Source organism: Pholcus phalangioides, unplaced genomic scaffold (assembly GCF_987345545.1).
Source record: "Pholcus phalangioides strain wild (caught in Gottingen) unplaced genomic scaffold, Ppha-v1.0 ptg000007l_1, whole genome shotgun sequence".
In the NCBI taxonomy this organism is placed as follows: Eukaryota; Metazoa; Arthropoda; class Arachnida; order Araneae; family Pholcidae; genus Pholcus; species Pholcus phalangioides.
Genome location: NW_028301600.1, coordinates 44,215,521 through 44,230,462, shown reverse-complemented (window position 1 = coordinate 44,230,462; position 14,942 = coordinate 44,215,521). Strand labels below are relative to the sequence as shown.

The following is a 14,942-nucleotide window of genomic DNA, read 5'->3' as shown; positions in this document are numbered from 1 at the left end:
CCACTTGGTGAAAGGCCATCCCACCACAAGTATATATTTGTTACCATCGTGGGTTTCAGGCAACAGTTCTAGGTTGTCCAAGGCGATTCTCTCGAACCGTGCACCAACATTGTAGCATTGAAGTCGGGCAGGAGTCCACTTCGGAGGTCTTTTTCGGCCGGCACAGGTGTCAGTTCTCACACCACTTCTCCATATCGGTCCTGAACTTGTCCCAATAGAATCACACGAATCCACTGTAGCATTCTAGTGATGCCGAAATGTCTATCAGTCACGCTTCCGTGTGCAACCCTTTCAAAACTTCTTCCACACGACCTCCAGGTATGAGTTGCCATCTGAAAGTCTCTTTCCAGCCTCTGACTCCAATGGCAGTAGAGCATGCCGTTCCTGATCTCCAAGGAGTCCCAGAGGGCCCAATATCTCTATGGTCGTACTGGAAGAGGCAACGTGTTGCCATGTTGGTTGGTTCCCAGTGGATTCTTTCCGTATATGACCACTCGCACGTCTGGATCTCCCAGTTAGCCTTTCGAGTGTTTTCGTCACTTAAGTCCTGAGACTTTAGCTGTCTCACAATAGGGTCTGCAGGGCCATATTTCCCTTCTGCCTTGAAGCAATTGTAGCATTATCCTTTAGGTCCCGCAGAAATTGTCCTTATTCTAGTCATTTTTAATAGATTTTAGTTTGTTTTACCTTATTGTCTCCTGGATTGGTCAGCAGGATCGTGTGTCCGTTGATCAACCGCCGTCTTTATTGTGGTTGCCAGATTCTGTTACATTTTTACAATATTTCCTTTTCTCTCATGAAATTATGTAAATTAGACGCAAGCTCAATACCGCACCTTCAATCTTGTGATTGGTTCTGTCATGAAGCATTGTGGGAACGCTCTTGTATAAAAACCAGATAGAGAGATGTGCACGACTACTACTTCTTCCGACTAACTTCCTGTCTTCATTACTAAGGCGTCATGCCCTGTTGAGGTGTGAGTCAGATCGTCTCTCAGTTAAAACAATGTGTTAAATTTGGGAAGGTGTGCTTTTGGCACCTCATCCATCTCATCGCTTGACTTCATGTGATAATCCATCGTCATCATGATCCTGTTGCCTATGGATTGATTAGTGGCCAGACCAGCTACCCTTGGACGTCTGCCAGTTTCCTACGCAGTGGCTGACCTGTAGTCTCAACGGATGTTTCAAGACACAGAACCGTCTGAACCTGGTGTCTGGGGTGTCTCCTGCTGTGGTGTAGAGAAGGCCACTGATTGACTGAGACATCTTGGAGTGTCTTGTGGACGATGTGAACTAATACACGAATACCTGGACATAGCAGTGAGAGCGTTCTATTTTATTGTCTCATTGTAATGTCTGAGAGGTAAGGCTAACTGTGATAATAATTTGTAAAAATGTTATACCAATAATTAATAGAATAAATATTTATAGTTTAACTAAAGTGTTGTTCCATTCATTATTGTCATCCATTCAATGATCACTGGGGTTAAATTCATAAAGAACCCAGAAATGCAAGATAAATGTTGCACAATGATGGCAGTTCCGTGGGCATGGTCTCCTTGATAAGGCACCGGCATCTCTCAGCGATGCTCCCTTACGATGCTGGATCCTTCCCTTACGGCTCCCTGGCCTTTTCATGAGAACAGTTCTGATCCCACATTAATCCATCCATGTTCCCGTCAGGGAAGACATTAAATAGACATTACCAAAATTATGCAAACTTCTAAAAAGCTTCTCATTTCCTTGACCCCACTAAGAATGTCACTTTTTCCAAGGAAACCTACACAGCTACTATGTTGGGTTTTTTTTAAATTGATCACACTGTGCTGTTACTTCGATTCTAATAATTTTAAGACCTTTGTCAAGAACCTTGTTTCCCTCCACCAGGTCCATTCTAAACCTTATAATAATATGCTATATATATTTTCATTAGTGTTCCCTACTGTATTATCTATGCTAAAATAGAAAAGATAGAGAAAAAAACTTACTTGAGACTTCTTTTGAATTATACTGGAAAATAATTACAAAAAAAAATTAAGAAATGCATCAAAAATAAACAATTTTAATTGAAAAGTTGATGATTTATTGATAGTCATCTCTAATTTTAACTTCAAAAATCTCATTTCTTAACACACCAGGGGTCTGTCCAGCCGGAATTTGGGTCCGGAAAACGGACCCTTCACAAAATTCCGGGGCTAAAAAACGGACCCTTCACAAAATTTGGAGGATAATAAACGGATCCATCACAAAATTCCAGAAAACGAACCCTTCATGAAAATTACGTCGTAAAAAACGAACTTTTGCGACTGCTGTGCGACGAAATTCTTATCAGTTATGACCCTAGTCGTAATAGAAAGCCATTGATCTTTTTTTTTAAGCATACATGGCCCAACACCACCACCCCCTCCCCCATAGATGAGTAATCTTATCTATAGAAGTTGCTAGTTGGATACCGGAAAACATGACCTTGAAAAGGCGATCGGAGAAAGAGCGTGACCTTGAGAGGGCTTTTCTTGTTTCTAGTCTTCTTGTTAGGACATCCCGCTGGTTGACCACGGATTGACCGCGTCCGATATTTTATCGCACAACCTATGCCATTATGCAAACGCTTTAGCCCCGCACTTCTCCTCAAATGGTCTTTGAATCACAACCTCTTGTTAGTCGTAAAATCGGCGTAGTTGATGCTTATTGTAGAATTGGATTTTTTGTGCACGTTTTTTTTCCAGTATTGCGCTTTCATTTTTGAAAATTTAATATGAAGCGTGGTCGACCACCAACAGGTGGAAATTCAAGGAATAGTGATTACTACATTAAAAAAATACGGCCAACTGACGTTCGGGGATGCAGCTCCATAACATCGTTTTTTAAACGAGGATCTGAAAACGTCACCAAAAAGACGTCAGATACAGATAATTCCAATTGTGCTAACCCGGAAAAAATTACTGAAACATTGCTTCCTTCATCGGTTTCGAACCACGCTGTCGAAACCTTGGAAACGGCGCGATACATTACCAATTTATCGGAGGCGCCTAAAGACATTACCGATTTATCAGAAGCGCTGAAAGACATTTCGGATTCTTCGAAAGACATTGCCAATTCGTCGGAAGCGGCGGAAGAGATGACCGATTTATCGGAAGTGGCGGAAGACAATTCCGTTTCTTCGAAAGACATTACAGATTCGTCGAAAGCGGTGGAAGACATTGCTGATTTATCGGAAGCGTTGAAAGATGCTACGAATTCGTCGGTATAGCCGGATTTTAAGAAAATTTCATCTACAGAAGCTAGAAAAATGGGTCCAAAAATACCGAATTTGGTGAACATCGCACGTTTTGAGAAGCTTCACAGTTGGCTATGTTACAGCATTTCTGCATCTGGCTTTCTTTGCAAAATATGTTCTACATTTTTTTGATAAGGGACCCTGGATTGACCAAGGGGTGCAATTTGGTGATCACCCAAGACGATGTGTCAACAAGCATATATATAGCCAGAAACACAAACAAGCTGTGAGTGCATCCAAAACTAGGAAAATGATAATAAAAATGAAATAGGAAAATGAGGTTGCTGTTTAATTAGTATTACTTTCACTGCTATTTTGAACGTTTTCACAAAAATAAGGTACATTTTCACAAAAACAGGACCCTGTGCAAAAAGTCTGGACAGACCCCTGCACACATACAGTAAGAGGATCTGAAGCAATCATAGCTACTTAAATAACAATAAAAATGGCATGATGCATAATCTGCACACATTAATAAAACTAATATTTTATATAATCTTAGCATCCAGTATGTATTAGAATATATGTCTAATCTTCATCCAGATTTAATTTCATAATCATTGTAGTTTATTACTATCATTAGAATATCATAGAACTCAGAAAAGAGCAAGCAGGGGGAAAAAGTGCATGACAATTTTTTTTTTATTAGATTGAAATTTGTTAGCATGCCAGTTGATGTACTATTTCTAAAAAAAAGAATAAGTAATAACAATTTAACTCTGACTGGTTTCTAAATACAAATATTAGAATTTAAAATCAAGTGACATTTCTAAGCTGATAGATTAGTTGAGGGAGAAAATGGACAATTTTGTAGCCATTCGTTTTTCTGCATTAATTTATAGACTCAAATACACTAAAAAGGCAATGGAGTTTTCACCACCTTGTTGAGAAATTTGCCTGTCATGGTCATGACTTAGTATTTTTAATAGCCACATGCGTGGGGGGGGGGGGGTTCACCTTAGCACCAGCTCTCTTCCACAAGTGGAAACAATACCTGTCGGGAAAAATTCTGATTGGGGAAGCATGAGCCAATTTCAAATTCATGACACCCCAAATACTTAAGCATGTTATTTGGTACACAAAGATACCTCATCAGGGTTCGAGCTGCTGATCGTCATTGCGCCAAATCACAACAAAATATTTCATTTGGCAAATAAATAAAAGATCAAATTTTCAAAATTGTGAGTGTCCATTCTGCCTCAGTGTATTGGTGTGTTGGAATTTGTTTGGAATTCATATTTTATCACTCACCAATTTGGCTAAGGTTCTCTCTCTCATTTAGCTACAACTTTTTCCATTTGATAAGCCAAATTGCTGCAATTAATAAAAAGTCAAGGGAAACCCTGTGCCTCATCTTTCTCATTCAAGATACTCTGCTATTCATCTTAATGCTGGGATAAATTGCACTCATCTTAATGCTGGGATAAATTGCACTCATCTTAATGATAATTTCTGTATGTCCACTGAAGAGCCAAAAAAACTGGTCCACCTGCCTAACATCGTGTAAGGCTCCCACGAGCACACAGAAGTGCCGCAACACGCGGTGGCATGGACTCGACTAATGTCTGAAGTAGTGCTGGAGGTAACTGACACCATGAATCCTGCAGGGCTGTCCATAAATCCGTAGGAGTAAGAGGGGGTGGAGATCTCTTCTGAACAGCACGTTGCAAGGCATCCCAGATATGTTCAATAATGTTCATGTCTGGGGATTCTGGCGGCCAGCGGAAGTGTCTGAAGTCAGAAGAGTGTTCCTGGAGCCACTTCGTAGCAATTCTGGACGTGTGGGATGTCGCATTGTCCTGCTGAAATTGTCCAAGTCCGTCGGAATGCACAATGGACATGAATGGGTGCAGGTGATCAGACAGGATGCTTACGTACTGGTCAGAGTCGTATCTAGACGTATCAAGGGTCCCATATCACGCCAACTGCACATGCCCCATTACCATCACAGAGCCTCCACTAGCTTGAACAGTCCCCTGTTGACATGTAGGGTCCATGGATTAATGAGGTTGTCTCCATACCCGTACACGTCCATCAGCTCGAAGCAATTGGAACCGAGACTCGTCAGACCAGGCAACGTGTTTCCAGTCCTCAACAGTCCAATGTCGGTGTTGTCAGGCCCAGGCAAGGCGTAAAGCTTTGTGTCATGCAGTCATCAAGGGTACACGAGTGGGCCTTCGGCTCCGAAAGCCCATATCAATGATGTTTCGCACGCTGACACTTGTTGATGGCCCAGCATTGAAATCTGCAGCAATTTGCGGAAGGGTTGCACGTCTGTCACGTTTAATGATTCTCGTCAGTCGTCATTGGTCCCATTCTTGCATGATCTTTTTCCGGCCGCAGCAATGTCGTAGATTTAATTTTTTACCGGATTCCCGATATTCACGGTACACTCGTGAAATGGTCGTACGTGAAAATCCAAATTTCATCGCTACCTCGGAGATGCTATGTCCCATCTCTCGTGCTCCAACTATAACACCACGTTCAAACCCACTTAAATCTCGATAACCTGCCATTGTAGCAGCAGTAACCGATCTAACAACTATGCCAGACACTTGTTGTGTTATATAGGCGTTGCCGACCGCAGTGCCGTACTCTGATTGGTTCCATATCTCTTTATTTCCATATGCATGCCTGTACGTTTTTTTGGCTCTTCAGTTTAAAAGTGGGGTACTTAACTAGGGCTTAGAGTGTAACATAACTCAGAATTATGCAGACCAACATCTTCACTGCGAGGGCTTAACACTTTCTTTGTCCATATTCTCCTTAACCCCAATAAAAATTAAGTCCTACCTTGATGAAGTTTGACCCATCATATGGTGCTTTTTGTAAATTGGGAGATATTCATGCCACATACAGTAGAGTCTCGAAAATCTGAGCACCGAAAGTTTGAGTTTCTGGATAATCTGAGGAACTGAAAAATTTTGAATTTCTTTCTTGAGACTCTGCCCCCTCCTCCTTCTTTCTTCCCCCCTCCAAGAACCCAAATTCTTTATTTGTATATTCCAGGAATACTACATAGAACATAGGTATTGCACAGTAATTTTAGTTTGAAAGGGATCTGGCGGCCCCTAGCTTTATAATGGGTAGCTGATGTAATAAAATATTAGACTCCCTTCAGTGGACATAGACCATTTTAAATTTCAGGGGGGAGGAGGGTTGCTGAGAAAAAATAGTTTTCTTCTTAATGGTGAACTATGGCACGGTCCCCTAATTGTTTACGTAAAATCATTGAAAATGCAGTTGAAAGCTATCAGTGTCTCAACGTTATTCATCATCAATCCCATCCTTAACTCATTTGATCATCATCATTTGATCATTTTTTGTCGCACCACGGTCATTTTCTGCACACGAGGGCTAATTAGACCGGGACCTACAATTTATTGCCGATTCCGAACGGCAGGCTTGTTTATTATACTCGTCGAGAGGTTGGTGCGCTAACCCCTCGATGGGGGACTCCCTGCGGTAGCAATTTTTACTGCGGTAATGTCGCCATTTTTGTTATACCCCTGTGTCAGGAAAGTTTTCTGACAAGGACGAACCAGGTATCGAACTCGCGATACCTCTAAACATCCTTTGGTACTTTAGGCGAGTATCTTACCGACCTGGGCTACCGCGCCCCCATCCTTAACTCTTTTCAATCACTCATCTTCATGCCCTTTTCACATTCATTTTTTTAAACACATCCTATGCATTTGATCATTTTGATCATTTTTGTCGCACCACGGTCATTTTCTGCACACGAGGGCTAATTAGACCGGGACCTACAATTTATTGCTGATTCCGAACGGCAGGCTTGTTTCTTATACTCATCGAGAGGTTGGTACGCTAAATCCTCGATGGGGGCCCCCTGCGGTAGCAATTTTTTGCTGCGGTCAAGTCGCCGTTTTTGTTGTATCCCTGTGCCAGGAAAGTTTACTGACAAGGACGAACCGGGTATCGAACTCGCGACACCTCTAAACATCCTTTGGTACTTTAGGCGAGTATCTTATCGACCGGGCTACCGCGCCCACACATCCTATGCATCTATATCTTACTAAAGAATAAAAATACAGTAAGTATGCTAGTACTGCTTTTGCACGTCTTTTTTTTAAGTGAAACCACCATTTAAGCATTTTTGTTCTTTGGATAATTTTAGTTTTTGATAATCCGATGGGGCCTGGGCCCCATCCACCTCAGATTAACGAAACTCCACTGCAACAAACAATAAAAATTAATATCAATAATATTTTTTTCAAATAGAAATTTACCTGGAATAGAGAGGATCTAATATAGAACCTGACTGAGGTGAATCTGTATAAAGATCTAAAAAAGAAAAAAATTAAACAAATATTTTGATTATAAAAAATCATTTAGTCCCAAAATAAAAGTAAGCCCCCGAGAGAAATTATACATATTCTTCCAAATGAAGAGCAATATCATACACTTTTTGCACTGCGAAATTTTTTGTCCTTTTGCCTATAAAGCACAAAAGAATTTTATGATAGTTTCCTTAAAAGAACTGTTACAATCAACAATATCATTTCAAGTACTTTCTCTGTGGCTCCTCAATATATCTTCATTATTACAATTATTGGTGCTAAGGGTAGCAAAAAATATACTCAAGTCAATATGCAATGAGTAAAAATAGACTACAGTAGGGCGACTATAAATTGAAACATTGAGATCCTAAATATGGAAAAATACAGGATTTTGCCAAGAAGTTGCCAAATGTCAACAAAATTACTAATTGTTGTTAAAATTGTATTAATTATAATTATAAATATTAAAAAGTACACGTTCTTTGCCCCCCTGGAAAAAGTTGAAATTACGGCCCTGTTAACCGTATATAAAACATAAATTCATTGAAAAAATTAAATTAGATAAATTTAATAAAAATACAAAGAGAAAAAACATAAAGATAGACAATGTTCTAAAAACGTATCCGAATATGATAATTTCAGCAATCATTTTCTAAGTGTCTTTTACGACACTTCACATAGCTATACAAGAAAAAGGCCAATTTCTTTGAGCTGCCTACTTAATATCAACACTTTATTGACGATGCAGTTGCAAACAAAATTGTGCCACATTTATACTGAACTGCATTTAACCTGTGTGAACCCCTTTTCCAAAAAAAAAAAAAAATCAAAGATTGCCAAGGAAATATGAAGATCAGAATAAAAACTATTGATCTCTTCTGAGCCAGAATAGAACCAGTGGATTTATTGAAAATCAAGCATGGTTTTTCAGGAAAAGTGGTCCCAAAAATGGTTTTTTTTCTGGGACTTGATGACCATATTTCATATGTTGTAAGACATGCTGTTATGGAATCATAAAATGTGTCATCCTTAGACTCCAATTTAACAATTAAATATAGAAAATTTTAAGTGTCAATACAGATTTTCCAGTCACTATGACAACTTAGTGCCTGAGGTTTGTCAAGCTCTAGTGTTCACTGTGCTTATATCAACACTTAAACCACCATTCACAAGATTTCTCGTGTTTCAATGCTGAGACATATAAAAGACCAGCAACGAGATTTCTCGATTTTTAATTTCCTATATGTATGTTTTTCATTTCCAAATGAGAAAATCACTAGTCTTAGAGTAAGCCTATGGGAAATAATATGCAGTCATTTAAGTGTTAAGCAAGTTCAATTCTTCAATATTTTAAATAAACAAACATTGAAGGAAAAACTCACAGTTGCTTGCTGTTCTAAATTCTTCTTCAATACAATGGGCTACATCTGGACCTGCTTCACTATGGTTCTGGAATGAGCTATGGGCATTAAATTTATACTGCACTTTGAGATCAGTATAACTCTGTCCTTCAAATGTCTGAAAACGATTAAAACAGATCAAAATGAAAAAGCAAATTTAGTATACATTCAATGAAATATGCTTTCCATAAACTTCAAAAGAAATATAGTAAACACTCATTATATAATGAACTTCATCTTCATTTAACATATATATATATACGGGGTGATTATAAAAAAACTATCCCGACATATGGGCCCCTAACTATCATACCATTCACAGAAACTGAATGAAATTTTGGCATAAGGTATTTTGAGGTATGTGCTCAAGAATTATATGGAAAACAACAGTGTCACTCTAACAGTTACGGTTACAGTGAGAAAATTTCGAAAATATCAAATGGCAACACCAGGTTTTTTGTATTGGAATGCGGTCTCCATACTGAAAAACAATAAATAGCGTTGGAATGGCACCTGTAGCACGAGGAGCTAGGCAAGGAAAAAGTAAAAAGGACTTTGCCGTGCACCAGAGCATTAATGTTCGTTTCATTCGTCACACCGTTTCTTCGGCTGAGATCCCAGCCTGATTAGTCCTCCACAAGGTCATGTGGAAAATTTGTGAAACACAATAAAATGCTTTATTTTATGCTTCTTCTCTGTCCTTATTGGTTGTCCTCACTTTTAGTCTATCTACTGCTGGTGATTTTCATGCTACAGTTGCCGTTCGAACGCTATTTAGCGTTTTTCACAATGGAGATCACATTCCAATACAAAAAACTTGGTGTTGCCATTTGATATTTTCGAAATTTTCTCACTGTAACCGTAACTGTTAGAGTGACACTGCTGTTTTCCATATCATTCTTGAGCGCATACATAATAATACCTTATGCCAAAATTTCATTCAGTTTCTGTGAATGGTATGATAGTTAGGGGCCCATATGTCGGGATAGTTTTTTTATAATCACTCTGTATATCACACCTAGGCTATATATTTAACGCAAATATGGCGAGGGAGACCAGCATGCCGGTGTAACATAATCATAGACCCCTTAGCGGAAGGGTCCTCGTCTAGTCATTTTTAACATACATGCTCTTACCTTACCATACCATCTGGGATCAATCCACAAGATCATGTGCTGACAATCGTGGCTGATCAATGTTACCGGATCTTCACTGTTTACAATTATGTTGATTTCAAATGTCATAATTAGTCAGTATTGTAAAATTACATAAGCGTATGTAAACTAGTTTCTCTGTGTGTCTGAAATATTATGCTAATTTCAATATCAAACGCATTGCAAAGTGGATTAGTTCTGGTGAATTCGCATGACAGGGAGAGAATTTCCCTTTATAACCAGTGTATGTGTTATGAACATTCTCTCTTGTCAATTCTTGTATCTTGATTTAGACATGATCTGAGAGTAGTTCCCCTAAGAAGCTTGTGCACTTTCTGACTCCTGTCTTTGTGGTCACTCCTTCATCGTCATAGAAATGATTCACACAAAGGTAAAAATTTCCTAAAAATTTTCCTCCCAGAAATTTTTGTCGGTACTTCAGCTACAATGAGATCCTGCAAATAATGATAACTTCATAAAGCATTGCAATTCCTCCAATTTTCCTGCATCGATCGGTCATGAGAAGGTGTGGTGCCTCATGGATTCTAACTGAAAGAAACTGGCATGTATGGAAACTGGATGGAATGACGGGAAAGAAACTGGCATTCGCTTCATGGATGGAGTGACGGTTCCTATGCAATAGACTGAGTGATGTTTTAGTCAGATCTGGTGAGACAGTTCAAATTTTAATGTGATTTACCGGCGATGTATTTAACTTTAAAACTAAAATTTGTGTTGTGTTATTAGAAGAATTTAAAACTGTACGAAAGCAGGACAGAATTAAAAAGCAGGATGTATGGTTAAGGACATTTTCTTGGGCAAACAATGATGTACAGCTTTGGATGAATAAAACATCAGGTTTATATATTCCAGAGTCCTCTGGGGCAAGAACCCTTTCAGCTTAGATCTGGGTTGTGTTTAGGGGCAGCACAAGAGGCTTTGCACCTGGACGGCAAGTGAGCTTGAGCCGCCTCTGATAAGACCTACAGACACACACAAAAGATCTTTGAGTTAAATGTGTTTTTCTCATGCCAACCAGGCAGTGCCATAAATACTACACTCATTGCCATAAAAATTTGCGCACCAAGAAATAATTGTGGGATCGAAACGAAAGTTGGCCTGAAGGTACACGTCGGGCAGATATGCAAATGATTAGAAATGCAGCGTGATTGCGCATTGCGTAATGCCACTAGAGGGCGTTGAACTTAGTTCTCCTTGGAGCATAAAACTGGTAAGCAGAGCTTGCTGGAGTGTATTTAATCGTTTGCAAAGGAAATGCTGAGGTAGACATGCCGTTGCGCAGCCGTCGAAGACCATATGAGCAGTTGTCAGAGTTCGATAGGGGGAGAATCATCGGGATAATGGAAGCTGGGTGGTCAGCTCGGCGAGTAGCTCGTCAACTAGGCCGTTCTGATTTTACTGTGAGGAGGTGTTGGGACCAGTGGACAGAAGAGATGTCATTTACATGGCGACCAGGTTCAGGACGCCCTCGACAGACCAGTCGTCGAGAAGACCGTCACATCATCCGAAACGCACGCGTAGAGCCAACTGCCTCATTGGCCGCTATCCAGACACAGGCAGCAGCTTCACTACGGGCCCCTGTGTCTTTCCGAACCATCGCAAGGCGCCTGGCTGAAGGACATCTGGTATCGCGGCGCCCATTATGTGTGCTGCCAATGACACCCACCCACCAATGCCTCCGTTTGGAGTGGTGTCGAGCACGACGGGATTGGACTGCAACGGAATAGAACCAGGTCATCTTCAGCGACGAATCGAGATTCAACTTGAGCAGTGATGACAATCGTGTTCGTGTGTGGAGGCCCCGTGGTGAACGCTTCAATCCTGTCTTCGCTTTACAGCGACACACCGCTCCCACAGCTGGTGTCATGGTATGGGGTGCCATTGCTTACGATACACGGTCACCCCTAATATTGATTCATGGCACAATGACAGCCCAGCGGTACGTCCATAACATCCTTCAGCCACATGCGTTGCCACTCATGGCAGGGCTCCCAGGAGCTATTTTTCAACAAGACAATGCTAGGCCACACACAGCAAGGATGTCACAAGACTGTCTCCGCCACATTACCACCCTTCCCTGGCCTGCTCTATCCCCAGATTTGTCACCAATCGAGCATATCTGGGATCATTTGGAACGGCAAGTTGGACACCCTACGAGGTTGGTCGAACTAGAGGCGCATTTACAGCAACTGTGGAACGAGATGTCTCAGGACATCATACGGAACTTGTATGCCTCAATGCCCGCTCGTATCGCATCGTGCATTCACGCTAGAGGGGGTCCAACAGAGTACTAAAACTTCTGTTCATCTGTACTTTTTTCTGCAATAAATGATCCTTTTTCTTGGATTTTCTAATCACTTACTTATATCAACGTGGTACTAACATGTGTAAAATTTCGTTTCATTTTGACGACTTCTTCTGGGTACATAAATTTTTATGGCAATGAGTGTATTTTTGTCAGGAGGGGCAATCTTGGTTTTGTGGTTCGTTTCTTCCTTTCATCGCTGTGCGGTTGTCATGCTGGACTTGGATCACCAGGATCAAACCTTGTTGGCAGCACAGTGGTGGTCGGTTAAAGTAGGTTTTCTAACTTTGAGGAGCAAATGCAACTTGGTCTACCATTTGAAAAAGTTTCTCTGCAAAGAGCAGGCAGACTTTCAACCGGATATATGCACATAGCATAAAAGCTCAGGAGAGAAGCTGTCATTTTCACTTCAAAAATGATTGCACCTCCCAAAGCAGAATGTGCCAAAATCTGCAACGTACATCACAGAACAATTCGGAAGAATTAAGAAAAAGTGCAATAAACACTATTACATGTATGGGGATTTTTACCGCAGAACATTTCCAGTCAGCCGAGGGCTCGTCGCAAAACAGTGCTAAACATTCTGCTTTGGGGACTGGGTCAGTAGAACACAAATACGTCAGAGCCACACAAACTAGGAACACACTTCCGGTATGTACCAATTCATTAGAAATTCCCCAAATTAACTAATGGGTGCATGCACAGTTAAGCAATATCCACCCACCCCCTTGCTCCTAACTGTAAATCTCCAAAACTCCATGACAGTGATTTTTTGCATTATGTTTTAAAGTAAAAATCTGTTTTTGTTCTTTTTCATTTTTATCATTGAAATTTGCCACTGTCCTCTAGGTGGTCTTTATTATTCAGGTATAGTTCTGGCCGGCCAAAATTTAAATGTTCAAAAAGTAAAAATGTTAAGGAATTTTCCAGGAATTTGGTGACAATATTTTTAGCACTGATGGTCACCCCTTGATAGAGCCAATGCCTAAAATTGGCTGAAGTTGATAGAGCCTGGGCCGCGTTCGTTTTGAAAGAAAGCACCGATGGTACAATTTTATTTTGTTGAATATGTCAAAGTTCCAGAATAAAGGCAATTTAATATGCAGCAACACTGCTATTTAGCTAAAAAAGAAGCAGTGAGACTGCAGGGTTTCTTCAAATATTGATGCATCTGGTAATTTTTCAAATTTTTTAAAAGAATTTTGCAAAATGATTTGTTCAAATAGGCTATTTCTTAGAGGAAACGAAATACAATCAGTTTTCTTTTACCATTTAAAAATACATCACATAATTCTATGCAATTATAGAAGATACTGGAATAGTAATTGTGAATAAGATGGGCACCATTTTATTTAAATTTGGTGAGATAGTTCTAATTAAAAACTATTTTAAACTTCTTATTCATTTAAAACAATACATTTTCCATTTATTTTTTAATGTTATACCATAAAAAACAATAATTGAAAAAGAAAAGATTAAATAATGAAAATTATAAGGTCATATTTCTATGTTTTTAGATCATAAATGCTTGCATATTTTTAAGATTTTCAGGTCATAAAAATCCGAGCCACAGTAATAACTATTTATGATCCCAGCGATAACAAAAGGAAGAAAATAGCAAACCTACAAGCAGTAGGAAGAAATTGCCAAGAAAAAGAAAGGATTATACCAAATTACAGGGTCTCTATAATTAAAGTTACACTTTGAAATGGCCATAAAAGGAAAACTACTGGACAAAATATTATCAAACTAGGTAATAGTTTACAGGAGGTTGGGATTCAATTTTCCGCAAAAAAAGTTAAAAAAATCACCACTAGCGGGGAATGTCACTGTATGCAATATTGTTAAACGAAATAAGACAAGACATCAGTTTAAAATGTTTTCAATCATTTCTAAAACATGTTACAGAGCATGTTCAACGTGGCATCCACCATTTTCTGAAAGCAAGTTAAATCACATTACTGCATCCTCAACAGCAGCTCTTAGCACATCAGGACGAATGTTACAAACATGTCGCTGTATCACATTTTTCAATTCCGTCAAATTGTTTATGTTATTGCCATAAACAGTGGCTTTAGTATGTTCAAGGTACAACAGTTCCCCAACCATGTATTTTACTTGACAATAACACTACTTTTCAGCATACCAACTCTGGTCATATCGCCATACGGCAATTTCCAACCAGTGGGTTGGGTGGAAAATGAAGGTGCCATCTATTGGTCGCCCCAGACTCGGTAGGTAAAGAACTTGTTTTTGATATTCTTCCCCCAGATCTGCCTGGCCCAGGCTCCCAGAAATTGGTCGTATTTATAAAATTTTTCATTCATTATAAATTTAGTTTTGACTCAATTCAAGAAGTAGAAAGGGTCTTATTATATTAGGGTGGGGGAGGTGATAATGTAACACAGGGCCGCAGACAGTGTTACATACGATACAAGGTGCCTGGACACCCTTCAGAAAGAATAGAGTTGCTGACATAAAG

General features: G+C 39.7%; 1 protein-coding gene across 3 annotated transcripts in view; it reads right to left on the bottom strand.

Annotated features, from left to right (window-relative positions):
• LOC149085341 (transforming acidic coiled-coil-containing protein 3-like) overlaps positions 1-14,942 on the bottom strand; it is a 53,364-nt gene that overhangs the window by 15,535 nt on the left and 22,887 nt on the right. For all 3 annotated transcript variants that reach the window (XM_089233304.1, XM_089233305.1, XM_089233306.1), the window contains 3 exons: positions 8,963-9,098; positions 7,530-7,584; positions 1,991-2,012 (listed from right to left, as the gene is read on the bottom strand). In XM_089233304.1, the coding sequence (XP_089089430.1) occupies positions 1,991-2,012; positions 7,530-7,584; positions 8,963-9,098 (213 nt within the window). The remainder of the gene's footprint in view (positions 1-1,990; positions 2,013-7,529; positions 7,585-8,962; positions 9,099-14,942) is intronic.